Source organism: Chiloscyllium punctatum, chromosome 35 (assembly GCF_047496795.1).
Source record: "Chiloscyllium punctatum isolate Juve2018m chromosome 35, sChiPun1.3, whole genome shotgun sequence".
Classification (NCBI taxonomy): domain Eukaryota; kingdom Metazoa; phylum Chordata; class Chondrichthyes; order Orectolobiformes; family Hemiscylliidae; genus Chiloscyllium; species Chiloscyllium punctatum.
In genome coordinates this window covers 14,768,044-14,783,300 of record NC_092773.1, presented here as the reverse complement: position 1 = coordinate 14,783,300, position 15,257 = coordinate 14,768,044, and the positions used below count along the sequence as shown (strand labels likewise).

The following is a 15,257-nucleotide window of genomic DNA, read 5'->3' as shown; positions in this document are numbered from 1 at the left end:
AGTCATATGGCATGCAAGTAGACCCTTTGGTCCAACTGGTCCCTGCTGACCAAGCTTCCCAAACTAAACTAGTCCCACTTGCTTGCATTTGGCTCATATCCCTCTAAATCTTTCCTATTCATGTACTTGTCCAAAGGTCTTTTAAATGTTGTAACTGTACTTGCATTTACGACTTATTCTGGCAGTTCATTCCACATATGAATCACTCTGTGTGAAAAAGTCACCCCTCAGGTCTCTTTTAACTCTTTCTCCTCTAACCTTAAAAATATGACCCCTAGTTTTGAGCTCCCACACCCTAAGGAACAGATTTTTACATAGATATTCACCAGATCTATGCACCACATGATTTTATAATTGATTTTCCACTGAAAGACTGGAGCGACTGGGCTTGTATACCCTTGAGTTTAGAAGACTGAGAGGGGATCTGATTGAGACATATAAGATTATTAAAGGATTGGACACTCTGGAGGCAGGAAACATGTTTCCGCTGATGGGTGTGTGCCCAACCAGAAGACACAGCTTAAAAATACGGGGTAGACCATTTAGGACAGAGATGAGGAGAAACTTCTTCACCCAGAGAGTGGTGGCTGTGTGGAATGCTCTGCCCCAGAGGGCAGTGGAGGCCCAGTCTCTGGATTCATTTAAGAAAGAGTTGGATAGGGCTCTCAAGGATTGTGGAATCAAGGGTTATGGAGATAAGGTAGGAACAGGATACTGATTAAGGATGATCAGTCATGATCATATTGAATGGTGGTGCAGGCTCGAAGGGCAGAATGGCCTACTCCTGCACCTATTGTCTATTGCCTATTGTCTATAAACGTCTATAAAGTCATCTCAGGTCCCTTTTAACTCTTTCTCCTCTTACCTTAAAAATATGACCCCTAGTTTTGAGCTCCCACACCATAAGGAACAGATTTTTACTATTCACCTTATCTATGCCCCACATGATTTTATAAACTTCTACAAAGTCATCTCACAACTTTCTAAGCTGCAGTGAAAAAATGTCCCAGCCAATCCCGCCTCTCCTTATAAGTCAAATCCTCCAGTCCTGACAACATCCTCTTAAATCTTTTTCTGAATTTAAAAATACCCTTCCTCAAGCAGGGTATTCAGAACTGCACACAGTACTCCAAAAGGGGCCTCACCAACTTGATACATAACCTAAACATGATTTTACAACTCCCCTGTAATTCAGAACTGCACACAGTACTCCAAAAGGGGCCTCACCAACTTGATACATAACCTAAACATGATTTTACAACTCCCCTGTACTCAATGGTCTGAGCAAAGACGACAAAGATGCTGAAAGCCTTCTTAACCACCCTGTCTACCTGTGCCACAACTATCAAAGAACTATATATCTAAACCCTTCGGTCTCTCTGATTCACAATACTACTCAGGGTCCTATACCTCTATAAGTCCTGCCCCTTTTCTTTGACTGAAGTGCAATACCTTGCATTTATCCAAATTAAATTCCATCCACCATTCCTCAGCTCATTGGCCAAATTGATTAAGGTCCCTTTGCAATCTGCAATCTTCACTGTTGACTATATCACCAATTTTGGGGTTATGCGCAAACTTACTAACCACTTCTCCTAAATTCTCATCCAAATTTACTAATTTGGTACCAATATCCTGGAGTGGGATAGCAAAGATGATTCTTGACAGGAGCGAGAGTAACAGGGTAGTTATAGGGACTTTAACTACCCAGTATTGATTGGGAACACTATAGTTCAAGTCGTTAAGATGGGTCCATTTTTGTTCAATGTGTGCAGGAGAGTTTTCTGACACTGTATGTAGACAGGCCAACAAGGGGCAATGCCATATTGGATTTGGTCCTGGGGAAAGAACCCAGACAGATGTTAGATTTGGAGGTAGGGGAGGACTTTGGCAATAGTGACCACAATTCGGTTATGTTGACAATAGCACTGGGCAGACTTAGGTATATATCTTGGGGAAAGAGGTACAACGGGGGGAAAGGCAATTATGATGCGATTAGGCAAGATTTAGGATGCATACAATGGGGAAGGAAACTGCAGGGGATGGACACACTTGAAATGTGAATCTTATTCAAGGAACAGCTACTCCTTGATAAGTATATACCAATCAGCCGGGGAGGTAGTTGTCGAGAGAGGGAGCCATGGTTTGCTAAACAAGTTGAAGCTCCTGTCGAGAGATAGAAGAACGCTTTTGTGAGGATGAGGCATGAAAGCTCAGTTAGGGGGATTGAGAGTTATAAGTTAGCCAGAAAAAATCTGAAGAAAGGCCTCAGAGGAGCCAGGAGGGGACAGGAGACGTTGTTGCCAGATAGGATCAAGGAAAACCCTAAGGCCTTCTATCCGTATATTCGGAATAAAAGAATGACGAGAGTAAGATTACGGCCAATAAAAGATAGCAGTGGAAAGCTGTGTGTGAGATCTGAGGACCTGGGAAGCGCTTAATGAATACCTTTTGTCAGTTTTCACATTGGAAAAGGACAATGTTAGTGAGAATATGGAGATACAGACTATTAGATTAGAGGGACTGCTGTTGACAAATAGGAGGCTTTTGCAATTTTGGAAGATCTGAAAATAGGTAAGACCCCTGGGCTGGATGGGATTTATCCTCGGATTCTCTGGGAAACCAGAAAGGAGGTTACAGAGCCTCTGGCTTTGATATTTGTGTCATTATTGTCAACAGGAGTAGTGTCAGAAGACTGGAGAATAGCAAATGTTGTTCCCTGGTTTAAGGAGGGGAGTTGGGACAACCCTGGTAATTATAGGCCAGTGAGCCTTACTTTGGTTGTGGGTAAGGTGTTGGAAAACGTTATAAGAGATAGGATTTATAATCATCTGGAAAGGAATAATTTGATTAAGGAGAGTCAACACGTTTTTGTGAAGTGTAGGTCGTGCTTAACTAACCTTACTGAGTTCTTTAAGAAGGTGACAAACAGGTGGATGAAGGTAAAACAGTTGATCTGGTGTATATAGACTTCAGTAAGATACTTGATAAGATTCCACACGGTAAGCTATTGTACAAAATACGGATTTTCAGGATTGAAGGTGATTTAGCAGATTGGATTAGAAATTGGCTCGCTGAAAGAAGACAGGGTGGGGGTTGATAGGAAATGTTCATCCTGGAGCTCAGTTACCAGTGGTGTGCCGCAAGGATCTGTTTTGGGGCCACTACTTTTTGCTATTTTTATAAATGATCTAGATGAGGGTGTAGAAGGATGGGTTAGTAAATGTGTGGATGACACCGAGGTCGGCAGAGTTGTGGATAGTGCCTAAGGATGTTGTGGGTTACAGAGGGACATAGATAAGATGCAGAGCTGGGCTGAGAAGTGGCAAATGGAGCTTAATGTGAAAAAGTGTGAGCTAGTTCACTTCAGAAGAAGTTACAGGAATGCAGAGTGCTGGGCGAATGGTAAACTTCATGGCAGTGTTGATGAACAGAGAGATCTTGGTGTCCTGGTACATAAATCCCTGAAAGTTGCCACCCGGGTTGATAGGGTTCTTAAGAAGGCATATGGTGTGTTGGCGTTTATTGGTCGGGGAATTGAGTTTTGGAGCCATGGGGTCATGCTTCAGCTGTACAAGACACTGGTAACTTCAACAGCTTCCTCATTTCCCCTTCCCCCACCTCATCCTCGTTTCAAACTTCCAGCTCAGCACTGTCTCCTTGACTTGTCCAGACTTGTCCGACCTGCCTATCTCCTTTTCCACCTATCCACTCCACCTTCTCCTCCTTGACCTATCACCTTCATCTCTTCCCCCACTCGCCCATTGTACTCTATGCTACTCTCTCCCCACCCCCACCCTCCTCTAGTTTATCTCTCCATGCTTCAGGCTCACTGCCTTTATTCCTGATGAAGGGCTTTTGCCCGAAACGTCGATTTCACTGCTCGTTGGATGCTGCCTGAACTGCTGTGCTCTTCCAGCACCACTAATCCAAGACACTGGTAAGGCCGCCCCTGGAGTATTGTGTGCAGTTCTGATCACCGCATTACACGAAGGATGTGAAAGCTTCAGAAAGGATTCAGAGGAGATTTACTAGGATGTTGCCTGGTATGGAAGGAAGGTCTTATGATGAGAGGCTGAGGGAACTGAGGTTGTTTTCGTTGGACAGAAGAAAGTTCAGAGGTGACTTAATCGAGACATATAAGATAATTCGAGGGTTAGATGGAGTGGACAGTGAGAGCCTTTTTCCTCGGATGGTGAAGGCTAATATGAGGGGACATAGCTTTAAATTGAGGGGTAATAGATTCAGGACAGAAATCAGGGGTAGTTGCTTTACTCAGAAAATCGTAGGGGCGTGGAACGGCCTGCCTGCAACGGTGGTAGACTTGCTGACGTTAAAGGCGTTTAAATGAGCATTGGGCATACATATGGATAATGATGGAACTATGTAGGTTAGATAGGCATTAGATTAATTTCACAGGTTGGTGCAACATCGAGGGCTGAATGGCCTGTACTGCACTGTAACGTTCTATGTTCTTTGTACTAAATTTGTTCCTGATTCCAACAATGACCTCTGATAAATGTGGTCACACAAGTTGCCAAGATTCACTAATTTAACAGACACACAAATCATGGTGACTTCGAGAAAATATCAGAGAATAACTGACAAGGTTGAGACTATATCCTGGAAATAATTCAAGGCTACCTGCAGAAGCTGAGGGGAAACCACCAGTTTGGTTTGTGTCTATGGGGAGGCAAGGTTTTTGTTTTTAAAGGAAATATATGTGAATGAAAACAAGGAATACAGCAATGTATTTAAGATAGAAAAAATAAGCTAAATGTTCTTGTGTACTGTGGATAATGATACTTTCACCAAATTGAACAGTATGTACTAATGAGCTTTAACGCCATTGTTTTAAAAAACGATAAGGCATGAAATGTACAGCTGGTCACTTCTGATATGACTTATGCAACACCCCATGTACCTTGAAGGATATAAGGTCAATTTTTCAGTTGATCTGCCCTCACCTTTCAGATGTACATCACAGAGATCCAGTGAATGTTTGCACTAATAACTCACTGCTGAACATTCGTTCAGCCACATAAGAGATACCAGACTGCGGTGGCATTACAGGGTACTTAAGGACTGGAAATTTGTGGACATATTTCGGCCTATTTGGTGAGGTTGTGCATGAGAAGTCAGAGGTTTTGCCCCCATGTTCCCAAAAGATATGGGGATTATACAGTGGGTGTAGTTTATCCGAGTCTGCAGCCTTGTGAAGAACTGGAGCAGATGCTGCAGAGTGAGGAAAACTCACAAAATGGGAGTAATGGGAGGAGGACATTGCACAGAGAGCCATGCACACTGTTCATGCCTGGCCTCATCCAAAAATAATGTCTGTAACTGTGACTAAACAAAGCACTGGTCATCTTGACAACACTGCCAGTGAGAGTCACAACTGCATTAAAAATTTATACAATCACATGTCAAGGAGGGAGTAAGTAACATAATAAATATTATCGAGTCTGTTTACCATTGCATTTTTCAGGCAGTGATGGGTGGATTTCTGATGAAAGGCAATTACGTTATGGTATTTGAAAGAAGGGAGAAGCAGGGGTCAGGGGAATTCTTGGTGGTCTATGGAAGTCATCAATAGCACACACATGGTCACGCAGGCCAACACCTGTCACCCACCACCAATTTTAAAAGGCTCAGTGTAGAGAAGCTTTGCACATGCAGGACTGTGCACATCCTCCCCTTTTGTCAAAATGTCAACAGGGAGAGTTACATGAACTGTAAGGGCTACCATTCCTTTCCTATGTAGTTGCTGTGTGACCATGCACAGGTTGCAATGTTGACGAATGCTTGCTGTCTTGGCAAAAGTTTTGAAACCTGTGATTAGACATAGTCTACAATTCCTACCTTCGGATGTTCAAATAGAACCAGAAGGTAATTGCTTGGAAACAAGGGATATCTACTCTTCACCTGGCTGATGGCATCCACACCCCCTACACTTCTCTCCCAGCACCAGGCCCCCAACAGGACAAGGGCAACAGGCACATAATGAAAGCCACAGAGCGCAAAACAATGTTGAGAAGACATGGCATTCTGAAACAGTTCAGGACAAACCAGTACCGTAATGGACTGTATCCTTCACAGCATCATAACAAGATCATAGCGAATGCTAACATGAATCCAAAGGAAACCTCAGATGGAAGAAGAGTAAGCAGGGAGAATGCATCCAAAACCCCTTCTCTCCATTTGGGCTCTTTGAAAATGATTGCTCACACTGCACTTCTCATTTGGCATTGCAAACAGCTCCTGAGTTTTGCAATGCTCTCAGCTCACTAGTAAAACTCACCGAGTTGCCCTTAAAAATAAATTTAAGCATTCCTTTACCAAGTTAGATTGAAGCCTATGCCAGAAGTTCTGTCAGATGTGCTGTCAGATGTGCTTGCTGCAGTTACTGAAGTGCATAAAACATGACAGTCAGGCCAGAAAGCATCTGCCTGTATTATACCCACTTCCCAGGAAGCAGCTTGTTAAGAAGTAAAAGCCAGATACGTTAATGTGACAGATCAACTTGCAGTAATTATAAACCATTTTCTTCAATTTAGCTTCCAGTGCGCTTGTTGAGGTTTCTTGTGAGGACTGATGGAACTGGGCACGGTTCTTCTCCTGAAACACCTGACAAACAATCTTTCATGTTAGAGCCACCAGATTTTCACATTGGGTTTGAAATATCAATGTAGACATTAATGTCTGTCTTTGTTGCATTTGTGATGACTTTTATGTGCAGATCTGAGTTTATTTTTGAAAGCTCAACTGTCTTATTTGTGCTGACCTGATATCATCCACACCCCATGATTGAGAATGCATAGAGAGGCCCAACTAAAAAATATCAAACTTGAATTATACATAAGTCCTTGAAGATTTGGTACAGAGTGAGCACGCCCCTCAGAACGCAGAGGCTGAGTCTTTCTGCTGTAATCAGAGGTGAGCATATTCAAAGACCTCACTGATAGTCAAAATGATTTTTTCCTCATTGTTGCGTCCCTAATAATTTGAATCGTCTATGAATTTGGAGAGAAATTTAACATGATTTGAACAGGCATTTGATAGGGTTCCCCATGGTAGGCTCATTCATAAAGTCAGGAAGTATGGGATACAGGGAGATTTGGCTATCTGGATTCAGAATTGGCTGGCTGACAGAAGGCAGAGAGTGGTTGTAGATGGAAAGTATTCTGCCTGGAGGAGTGTTAAGTGGGGTCCTACAGGGCTCTGTTCTTGGGCCTCTGCTCTTTGTAGTTTTTATAAATGACTTGGATGAGGAGGTTGAGGGGTGGGTTAGTAAATTTGCAGGTAACACAAAGGTTGGAGGTGTCGATAGTATAGAGGGCTGCTGCTGGCTGCAGAACGACATAGACAGGATGCAGAGCTGGGCTGAGAAATGGCAGATGGGGTTCAACCTGGATAAATGCGAAGTGATGCATTTTGGAAGGTTGAACTTGAATGCTGAATATAGGATTAAAGACAGGATTCTTGGCAGTGTGGAGGAACAGAAGGATCTGGGTGTGCAAGTACATAGATCCCTCAAAGTTGCCACCCAAGTGGATAGGGTTGTTAAGAAAGCATATGGTGTTTTGGCTTTCATTAATGGGGGATTGAGTTTAAGAGCCGCGAGGTTTTGCTGCAGCTCTGCAAGTCCCGGGTGAGATCACATTTGGAATATTGTGTCCAGTTCTGGTTGCCCTACTATAGGAAAGATACAGAGGCTTTGGAGAGGGTGCAAAGAAGGTTTACCAGGATGCTGCCTGGACTGGAGGGTTTGCCTTATGAAGAAAGGTTGAATAAGCTTGGACTTTTCTCTCTGGAGAAAAGGAGGAAGAGAAGAGACCTGATCGAGGTGTACAAAATAATGAGAGGAATAGATAGAGTCAATAGCCAAAGACTTTTCCCCAGAGCAGGATTGACTGATACGAGAAGTCATAGTTTGAAGATATTAGGAGGAAGGTACAAAGGAGATGTCAGAGGTAGGTTTTTTACACAGAGAGTTGTGAATGCATGGAATGCGTTGCCAGCTGTGGTAGTGGAAGCAGAGTCATTGGGGACATTTACGCGACTGCTGGACCTGCACATGGATAGCAGTGAGTTGAGGGGTGCCGAGGTTAAGTTACTATATTTTACATTAGGATTAAATCTTGGCACAACATCTGGGCTAAAGGCCTGTTCTGTGCTGTACTTTTCTATGTTCTATGTTCTCTATGTTCCAATTAAGTGGTCTCCATGGAAAATCCATGTTCTTGTGTTCAATGTTAAACAATCCTATCAAATAGCTAAAACTTTAAATAGACTGTAACCTGATTTGACTGTGTTTTATAGTTAAGCACATAGGATCTCACTTGTCATAAGGATTTTTTTTCAGTTGATCTTAGTTAGCTTATGTGAATTACAGATCAATCCACGTTTTCATATGCTAGCAGGGGCAAAAGAGTGCATCATTGGACAGTAATGTGCAAGGATGGTGCTGTATCTTATTTGAACATAAAATGAAGCATGGATCCCTGATATAATTTCTATGAACATTGCCTGCTGACCATCTCTTGACTGTTTTTCACAGCTCAAACAAACCTGTTCTTGTGCTTACAGGAAATTGTCAAGCTTTTGATGGACTTTGTTTCACCCATTTCCCTGAAATGACCTTGAATTTTACACCCCGAGAGAGGGCTGTGTTCTACATATTTAGGCTGGAATTGAATTACAAGAAACAAAGAGGACGACTATCCTGAGCTGGCGGGAGGGGCGAGAGAGGATATGATTTGTTTGTCGTGACACCTTCACGAGTGCTTTGACTTTACTTTCGTGCTGGTCCAGTTTAATCTTTTGAGGTTCAGCACAAATTCTTTGAGTCAGATCTAATCACTTAATCCTTTGATCCACACATTGATCAAATCAACAGCATGTCAAGCAACTTCAACAGATTAAAGTTCTTCGGTAGTAATTTGATTCTGATGTACAGAGCGTTGTTTCTGCTGTTGAAAATCTGACCTACATTCATTCAGAAACCATTAAGTTATGAAAAGAACAAATCCAGATTAGGTAAAGAACCGACATGAAAGAGTATTGGTTCAAAACTTGCAGCATACAGTAATATCTGCTCTTAATTAGGTTTATTCCTTCTGCATCCTTTAGGTGAAACATTCTTGCCTACAAAGTAGCAACAGAACCAGGACATTTGGCACTTGAATGAACAGGCACGCAGCGAGGTTCAAGAGTCAGAAAATGAAGGGACTCTGGGAGAAAACTGATTGTCAGCTCAGTTTCAGAAAATTAAGTGGGGGGGGGGACATTTTGAAGAACAGAAACCAAAGGATAGAGATAGAACAATAAGAAAATAAAGAGTTAAAGGTTTATACTTTGAAAATTAACTTTGATGTTATTTAGTCGGCATCCGCTGGCCAATTCTTTCACAGCATCGCGTACTGTTTCGCAGGAATAGCTGCACTCTCTCTTTAGGATGACGTGATGGTGTGTTGAACAGATTATACGTTCAGTGCCTGATGTTTGCTGATGTGAGGAAGTATGAAAACACGTGCACAGAAACTGGATTTCGGTTCCCTTGGAGTGCCAGCCCAATTGTGCAAGTTATTCCCCAGACTTGGGCAAGGTTCGCACAGCGGAGATACTGCTGATCCATGTACTTGGCACACAATCGTCAGAGGTTTGTTCGAGCTCCTGCAGCAGCTGCTGAAACGTGCCGAGCTCCCTGTCAGAGTGAGCACACAGCTCCAATGATAAACTGCAGCCTCGACGCTGTCGCAACTGATAGTGTATCAGAAATGAAAAACTGAAACGTTATTGGATAATTTCAGTTGGAATGGTCACAGGATGAATTCGCCGGTTTAGTTCTCGGCGCCACACTGGAAACTTTAAAGCGTGCTAAGTTAGAAAGAACTTGTTCAGCATGGGGAGTGTGACAGGCGAATGCTCAGAGCAGAACGATCATCACTCAAGTCAGGAGAATCACACGAACGCCCAAAGCACACGGGAGTGCCAAATGGTTGATTATCGATTTTTGAAACGAGACTATCATCACAGGTAATAAAGCTCATAAATATGTTCTGTTCAGAGTCATTCAAATTCAAAGTGCAAAATGTCATGATATAATTCCAATAGCTTCAAATATTCTAGTGTTCAAAATCCAATTAGGTCTGGTTAACTCAGTGGGCTGGAAACGTCGTCTGTTGACAAGAATCATGCCACTTCGGTTCTGCAGAAATAGATGTGCTCCTGTTTTCTTACCTTTGACAGTGGAAGCCACCATAACGTATTTTTGAAAAAAATGATGTATTGAAAAAAAGTGTTCTGTGGAAATCCTACGCCTTCGATAATTTGCTTCGCTGAAATACTTTGGACCCTTCGAACTCGCAAATCTGCGAACGACCCTGTTCGGCTTCAATACAAAGACTGAGCAATGTAGTAATGCTCTCAATGCTTCAGCGCCACAAGTAGGTGGAAGTAGTTAAATCATCAACTCCTCTTCTATGTTTGTGTCTGTGTTGTTTTTTGTAAAAGTCACGATATTGTAAGGAACCATATTCAAAGTGCAGCAAAATACAAAACTGGCTTTGGACTCGGTTTACAGTGCAGCAGAATTCTTCATTCCCGAGGGTGAAGCATTATTTTACTTATTGGGATATTTAACATGCCACAGCTTCGTAATTTATTTTATATCATTTTTAGCACTGAGTAGCTGGAGCAGCTGATACCACACAGAGTCTTCCATGACAAATGTAGAAAAAGGTCAGTCAACTAGAAATTAAGCTGAATGATATTCATTCTTTCATTCAAATCATGGAAATCCAAAGTAGAAACGTTTCAATGTTAACCTGACTGTGGGAGTGCAATGTGTGCTAGTAGGTATTTGTGCAGCTTCTTTTGCAATTGCACGAATACAAAATGCACTGTTAGTTGGGGAAGAGAATTTAACACCATAGTTTAAATTGATTTTAACAAAGAAAATTGACCCATATGTTGCAGATCTTTAGTGTCTTTTCAGCAAAGTATTTAAAAATCATGTTGTAAATTGGAAGGAATGGCAGAGGTTGCTCAAACTTTCCTACAGAGAATAACTTGCATATGATTCCCAGTGGAAACCCTTCAGAAAAGTTCGCTTGTCATTTTCTATTTTTGTCTGCTGCGTCGCCTCAGTCACAGCATTGATTCTGAGGTTGCACAAAATAAGTAGCATGTACTTTTAAGTTTCAACTTTGATGAGTTAGTTTCAGCTTCATCCTTGAGTCTCCTTGTCTTTAATTGACTGAGTTCAGCTTCCTTGTACTATACTGCAAAAGAAAATGAAAGAGTTGCATTTAATTGGTGCCTTTTACAACCTCACAATATCAGAAGAATGGTCACTGGATCAGAAACATTTACTCTGCTTTCTCTCCACAATTGGTACCAGACTTGCTGAGTTTCTCCAGCAATTTCAGTTTTTGTCCCAAAGAGCTTGATTGCCTATGAAGGTTTTTCAATCAGTAATTGCTGTTGTATTGTCAGAAGCATTGTAGTCAATTTTCACATAAGAGATCCCACAAAGAACAATGTGATAATATTTGGAAAATCTATTTTGATGAATGTAAGTTAGCTCGCTGAGCTGGAAGGTTCATTTTTGAACCATGAAAACGAACTTTCTTGCTCAGCGAGCAAATTTACATCCAGAACCTCAACCTGAGCTACAAATCTTCTCCAAACTCACGAATCTATTTTAATAGCACTGGTTGAGGGGTAACCATTGGCCAGGACATGAATTTGGATTCCCCTGCCAGTTTTTTTGAAATGGAACTTAGTGATTGGTTAATGTACAGTTTAATATCTCAGCCAGAAGATGGCATTTTTGATTGCATCGCACTACCTCAGTGCTGCACAGAAGTGTTAGCTTCAGTTTTCTGCTCAGCAATCAGTTCTAAGACTTGAGGCCACAACATGCTGACTCAGAGTTTAGAATGCTAATAGCCATGTTAATGAGAGTTCAAAGTGTTGAGATGCAGTTGAAAGTCCAAGTGACACTATTCTGTCCATGAACTGTGGTCTGGCAGCCAACGGGTTAACCACTTCTTAGCATTCTGTTATCAAGGCCATGACCATCTGGGTTGACCACTGTTCTTTATTATCGTGCAGTGTGAGTTCATGCTGATTCTTTATTATCAATTCATGCCCTTGTGGACCAACCACATGATATGTGGTCTGTGGATGTTTCATTCATTCAGCTGACTAAATGCTGTTGTTGCTGTGTTATCAGAGATTGACCCATGATTGTGCGCTGGTATGCTCTATGATGATGAAATCTACCAGTTAACAGGTCAAAGTTCATGGAATACTTCAATCAAGTCAAATAGGATTAAGTAACTGCATAATTTCCACCTGTGCTTGTAATTTTGAGTTAGAAATTGTGGCTGTTAGTCCTTATTTTTGAAGAATGTTTGACTAATTATGCCTTTGAAGCTTTTTGGCATTTTCTGCAACAACAGAGTTGAGTTTTAATCATTACTAACAACTCAAGAAATACATCATGCTGCTGATAGTCTGCTACATAATCAGATAGTGGTACTGAACCACAAACATGTCCACACTGGAAGGTTTTGTGTGTGTGGTTTGAACCCATTTTGCAAGAGTAATTTCCCCCCTGTAAGTGTTGACTCTTTTCGAATAGTTCCCTGTGGTCTCAATGCTGGCTTTGTTCCACCAGGTTGAGCATTTTCTTGACAACATTGGAGTTCCAGTTTGTTTTTAGCAGGTGGCCTAACAGCGCATGGTTCTGCACAGATTGAAGAGAAACCTCTCCACTTGGGACCCCAAACACTGATTTTGCCTGGGCTCTATGGTGGAAGCAGACACACCCACTGTTTCCGAGATTTAAATTACTCAAGTAGAAAGGTCAAGGTGCATTGGAACCCAATGAAAAGAATTGTATCTCAAAAAGTTTTAGGTACGTTGTGGATGAAAAACTTGTTGCTTTGCACGTCATTTAGTCACCTGAATGGCATATTTAATTCCCTTGACTTTGGATTAGGTTGTTGTTGGCAATGGGCTTGGCTTTCTGTGAGAAATCAGGAACAGCAGAGAACAAACAAACCTGCATGTGTTACTGTCAGCAATAAAACTCTTGTTTCCACTTTATTTTCATTTAAGTAACAATTGATGCATTGTCAAGAATTATGGAGCATGACCAAAGTGAGAAATTCAAATTTTTGAATCCTGGGATTAGCAAGAATATATTTACTGAATTTCCAAATTTGAAAAATTGTAAGCAGGTGTCAGTTGTCTATATGGGATCTTATGTTAATATCTATTTTACAGATTCTTAAAAACAGTCACCTATAATTGTTGAGAACTATAGCATATCACAAAAACAGCACAGTAACAACAGTGAACCTGGATACATTTCTCCAGTACATAAATACAGTATTTACAATGTTTTGTGCAATCTTTGGTTGAGATTCATGCTGCTACTGTCCCAAAACACCCATGAGTTTCAACTTTGCAATAAGCCTCACATATAATATTTATCAAATACCTTTTGAAATTGCAATTGCACAATATCAACTGTATACCAATATTTGCCCTCTCAGTTATCTCATCAAAAACTTAACCAAATTCATCAAGTGCAATTTGCCTACGACTAGTTCATGCTGACTCTCATTTGTCAATCTGTATTTGCACAAATGCCTGTTAATTTTTCTCTGAGTTATTGTATCTAACAGTCTCCCCACCATGAGCATTTAACTGTAATTACCAGATTCATCTCTCCCTTTTTTGAACAATCCTCTCGTCCTTTGTCAATCACCATATTTCTGAAGAGGAATGGAAAATTATAACATGTTACCCTTTGCTCATCATTGGAGCATTCATCTTAAGTGATTTGGCTTTTAAGTGTTGCAAATGTTTCTGGTCCTTTCTGTTTGTCTATTTTTATGTTACGCAGTCCATTAACAACTTCCTCTTGACTTGTTTTTATCTATATACACTTCACAATCCATCACTTTAATTCCTGAGTGGTAAAGTGTGCATTGACTTCAATCTCATTCAAAATGTGGAAGAGGTTAAGCAGGACAACGAAAGAGTTTTTTTGAAAAGCAATATCTCAATTTGTTCAAAGAGTTAGGAAGATTAAAACCTGAATACCTCATTACAATGACGAAAGGTGCAAAATTCTTATACTTCGACGCACCCAGCAAGATGACACATCTCTGAATGAAATAAGTCGAGAGCCAAGCATGGTTGTTATTTCTTTGGTCACCAATCCAACAGAAAAGTGTTTGGGCGTGGTTGCTGCACATTGTCGTCCCGTTTCCTGAACAGTTGAAGCAAAAACTCAGAGACAACAGAATGGCTCTACCTTCTTCATCTTTACTCCGAGCCCTGGAGATTCTTAAGGAATTGTATAGTTTCTTACAGGGAGCAGCATCCAAATAAGGCAACATCTATATTGATTGGGTGACAGTTAGAATCACTGAGCATCAACAGTAAATTTAAGCCATCTGGCATTACACAGTGGATGTTCTTCACCTCGTTAAACCACTACCCTTGCCTCCAGCACCTCACTGTTTACTGCAAGCTCTTATCTGGTCAAATCTGAGCCAGCTGAGCCTTTGTCAATCAACCCTAAGCTAACTCTTTCTCTGTCTGCTCATACCTGATACACTTTCTCAAGGTCTCCTGTACTGTTCAAATTTGTTTTGACCTTGCACAATTCAACAAGGCATTAGTGAAATTCACCTTACAGCCAAGAGTTTCTCTGAACATACCAAAAGCAAAGTTGTTTATTTATTCATTTGTGATATTTTGTACTTGATTGTCAGACCTTCACAGAGTCATGTGTCACATGGACGACATGCTGATCCATTGGGCATCAGTTGAAGAGCATGATCAGAGAGTGCCTGTAATAATAGGTCACACATTACATTAAAATCTATTTTGCCAGGCCTAGGAATGGGACAACAGGTGTCGATGAAAGATTGAGCAAAAAAAGTACAATTGTTCACCAACAGAGCTCTTGCATCATTTGTACTCCTGCTCAAACTGCAGATACCTAAACCAGTAGTGTTTGAACCATCCTCACATTATTAATTGTTATGAACTGAATGCTGAACCTGATAAGAGGAGAACCTTAGACCTCATTCAAAAGAGAGTCAAAGGTAACCATCATTCGCCCAACAAATTATCAGTCTTTTGTGTTCAAAGAAAATACTTTCGGGGATGATTGCGAAACTTTCAGATTATCTTTATTTATAAAGTCAAGGACTTGGCAATGTAGG

At 41.1% G+C, this 15,257-nt stretch overlaps 1 protein-coding gene and 1 long non-coding RNA gene across 12 annotated transcripts in view; one reads left to right on the top strand and one right to left on the bottom strand.

The window, feature by feature from the left end:
- The window catches only part of LOC140459669 (cytosolic purine 5'-nucleotidase-like), a 131,015-nt gene that overhangs the window by 69,124 nt on the left and 46,634 nt on the right, over window positions 1-15,257 (top strand). For 3 of the 11 annotated variants that reach the window (XR_011953844.1, XM_072554016.1, XM_072554023.1), the window contains exon 1: window positions 9,433-10,038. The exons of 2 other annotated variants lie outside the window; for them this stretch is intronic. Coding sequence is in view for 7 of the 9 variants with exons in the window: in XM_072554016.1 (XP_072410117.1) it covers window positions 9,905-10,038 (134 nt within the window). In the remaining 2 variants the exon portion in view is untranslated. Of the gene's footprint in view, window positions 1-3,857; window positions 3,941-9,426; window positions 10,039-10,191; window positions 10,449-10,595; window positions 10,612-15,257 lie in introns of those variants that run through there. 6 more of the 11 variants (XM_072554018.1, XM_072554017.1, XM_072554013.1 and 3 more) reach the window with 6 other exon arrangements.
- Window positions 10,840-15,257, bottom strand: part of LOC140459674 (uncharacterized) — a 52,384-nt gene continuing 47,966 nt past the window's right edge. The window contains exon 3 of the long non-coding RNA XR_011953846.1: window positions 10,840-11,285. This is a non-coding gene — a long non-coding RNA (uncharacterized lncRNA). The remainder of the gene's footprint in view (window positions 11,286-15,257) is intronic.